The sequence below is a fragment of the Eurypyga helias genome, unplaced genomic scaffold, assembly GCF_000690775.1.
Source record: "Eurypyga helias isolate BGI_N326 unplaced genomic scaffold, ASM69077v1 scaffold1874, whole genome shotgun sequence".
In the NCBI taxonomy this organism is placed as follows: Eukaryota; Metazoa; Chordata; class Aves; order Eurypygiformes; family Eurypygidae; genus Eurypyga; species Eurypyga helias.
Window position 1 is genome coordinate 1 of NW_010246618.1, and position 2,894 is coordinate 2,894.

A 2,894-nucleotide genomic window follows, 5' to 3' on the forward strand; every position below is an offset into this window, starting at 1 on the left:
TCTTCCTTGTGCCCGTCCCCAGGCTGGTTCGGAGAGAGACCTTTGCCATGGGGCCAGCGACTGTTCTCTTCCTCCTCCTCACGCTCGGCGCCTCGGAGGCCAAGCGCGCGGCAGGTAAGAGCAGCCCTGTGCGCGGGGCAGCCAGGGAAGGGGAAAAACCCCTCTTGGGGACGGTGTAGGCAGCTGGAACTGTGCGCGGTGGCGAAGAGCTCCGGAGCGTTCCATGAACGGAAACTTTTCAACCTGAGCATCAGTTGGTTGGGAACAGGAAACTCTCTGGTGTAGAATTTGTGTAACCTTTGGCAGTAGGAACACCGAGTCACCGGGAGTTGAGCGGGTAGTTTGTCCACCTCTGTGTCAGGCAAAGAGGGAACATGATGTAGGAACTGTCTGAAGAAGACTGGGGCCATAGACTGCCGTCATGGTGCTATAGAGAGTCTTGCTGTCACCCGGCCGGACTAAGCAGGCTCGCTTTGCTGTATCCTAGCAAGGGAATATCGCAGCCTGGGCTTCTGCCACCTATTTCTCCTCTGCTAGAGTCTAACGAGGTGCCAGAACGGCTGCTACGTCTGCGTGTCAGTCAGCAGGTACCTGGCACCCCCGTGCCGACTGGCTCCTGCACAAGAATGCACACGCGCGGCCGCACACCAGCTCCTGGTGAGAGTGCCGCAGCATCGGAGCGGCTGTCTGTGCCCTGACAGGAGTCAGGCGCTGTGCCTGGCTCAACGGGCACCGCGAGCCAATACACTAAGCAGTCCTGGGAGACAGGCACCTACTCAGTCTCCTCTTGCCCCTTGCTCATGATACTTGTTCTGATCTCTCTACAGAGTCCAGGAGCGATGATAACAGTGTCTTTGATCTCTTTGAACTCATCGGCTTCATTCGGAAGGGAGCTGGGCGCCGGGCACCCGGGGTGCACCTGGTGAAGGGACCAGAATCCTCCAGCCCTGCTTACCGCATTGAAGATGCCAGTCGCATCCCTGCTGTCCCTGACTCCAAGTTCCAAGACTTACTCGATGCCATCCATGCTGAGAAGGGCTTCATCCTCCTGGCCACTCTCCGGCAAGCCAAGAAGAGTAGAGGCACGTTGCTGTCTGTGGAACAGAAAGATGGCTCCGGTCATGTCTTCAGCCTAGTGTCAAATGGCAAGGCGGGCACCCTGGACCTGAGCCTTTCTGGTGATGGCAAGCAGCAGTTAGTGTCAGTGGAGGATGCCTTGCTGGCTACAGGACATTGGAAGAACATCACCCTGTTTGTGCAGGAGGACCGGGCTCAGCTCTACGTGGGGTGTGAGAAAATGGAGAATGCTGAACTGGACATCCCCATCCAGAACATCTTCACTAGGGACCTGGCCAGCAGTGCCAGGCTCCGTATTGCCAAAGGGGGAGTCAATGACAACTTCCAGGTAAGAGTTCCACTTGTGGTTTTGCTCAGTTATTTTCAGTCATCTGCCTTGAAGGTGCATGACGAGGTAAACCAGCCTAAATAGCTACAAAGACATGGGTAATGGGGAGAAAGGGTTCCACCGCTGACTAGTTTGTGTACATCTGATATGGACCACCTTGAAATCTGCTGAACTTTAATGATGGAGTTTGAAGGGTAAAGCATTAGATTTGCAGGGACAGAACTTCCTGCAGCAGTAAGAAGGCACTGAGGCTTCCAAACAGGTAGTTATAGCTTCACTGCAAGGCTTCTTACACGAGATGCAGAAACTCAGGGTTTTTTTCTTTCCTGCCTGGAGAGTTGCCAGGTCCTTGTGACCAAGGATGGGAATGTTAGGAAGCAGGGCTTGTTATCATTAAGTAAAATGAAGATAACTTTCATTTCTCATTAAAGCAATGTGTTCCACTTTGCCATCTGTCTGTCATGAAATTGCTCTTGATCTTAAATGACCTTAAATGCCTACATGCTCTCTCCGTGCAGTTGCCACAAGTAGCTGTAATTCTTCCTCTCTCCACAGGGACTGCTGCAGAATGTGCGGTTCGTGTTTGGAACAACTCTAGAAACTATCCTGAGGAACAAAGGCTGCTCGAGCTGTAAGTTTGCGATCTTCCAAACCCAATGACCTATTAAAAATAAGATTCCTCATTACGTTAGAAAGACAAGTTGAAACAGAACTCAGAAGTATGCTGGCACTGCAAATCCATGTTGCATAAGAAATAAGATTACATTTCTGCAGGCACCCTAACGAATCTGGTGGCAGCTGTTTAGCAGGTGTTACCCTGGAATGAAAAATGCACGTGGTAAAAAATGCATTTACTTTATGTGTGTTGGTTTTTTTTTTTTCTCTTAGCCACTAGTGCAATCATTACTTTGGACAACCCCATCAATGGTTCCAGCCCAGCTATCCGCACTAATTACATTGGCCATAAAACAAAGGACATCCAAGCAGTCTGTGGTTTTTCCTGTGATGAACTAACAAATATGTTTGTGGAACTGCAAGGGCTCCGGTCCATGGTAACAACGCTCCAAGACAGAGTTCGCAAAGTGGTGAGTGTGTGTTAAATTCATGGTACCTTGCATTAACTGGCACTTAGCGAATGAATTATAACCTGCCCTTTGAGAGCGTGGATAAGCAGTAATGACTTTTATAACTTTTGTGGGAAAGGGTGTTTTCTGTATTAACTTCTAAGTATCCTCTCTCTACCTCTCTTCCCCTGCTGACCCACCTCATTCCCCCAAGACTGAAGAAAATGAACTCATTGCCAAAGTGGTGCAGATCACTCCTGGAGTGTGCATTCATAATGGAATCTTGCACAAAAATAAAGAAGAGTGGACTATTGACAGCTGCACTGAATGTACCTGCCAGGTAAGATTCCTCACATTCAGAAATCCTCTGTATGTAACCTAATGAGTTGAAATTAACGCATATCTCTAAATGACATTCTTTCTAG

The 2,894-nt window shown here is 49.5% G+C and overlaps 1 protein-coding gene across 1 annotated transcript in view; it reads left to right on the top strand.

The window, feature by feature from the left end:
• Nucleotides 1–16: 16 nt before the first annotated feature.
• Nucleotides 17–2,894, top strand: part of THBS1 (thrombospondin 1) — a 15,830-nt gene continuing 12,952 nt past the window's right edge. Inside the window, exons 1-5 of the mRNA XM_010150446.1 lie at nt 17–114; nt 828–1,405; nt 1,961–2,036; nt 2,294–2,490; nt 2,684–2,809. Coding sequence (XP_010148748.1) covers nt 48–114; nt 828–1,405; nt 1,961–2,036; nt 2,294–2,490; nt 2,684–2,809 — 1,044 coding nt within the window. The 5' untranslated portion in view covers nt 17–47. The remainder of the gene's footprint in view (nt 115–827; nt 1,406–1,960; nt 2,037–2,293; nt 2,491–2,683; nt 2,810–2,894) is intronic.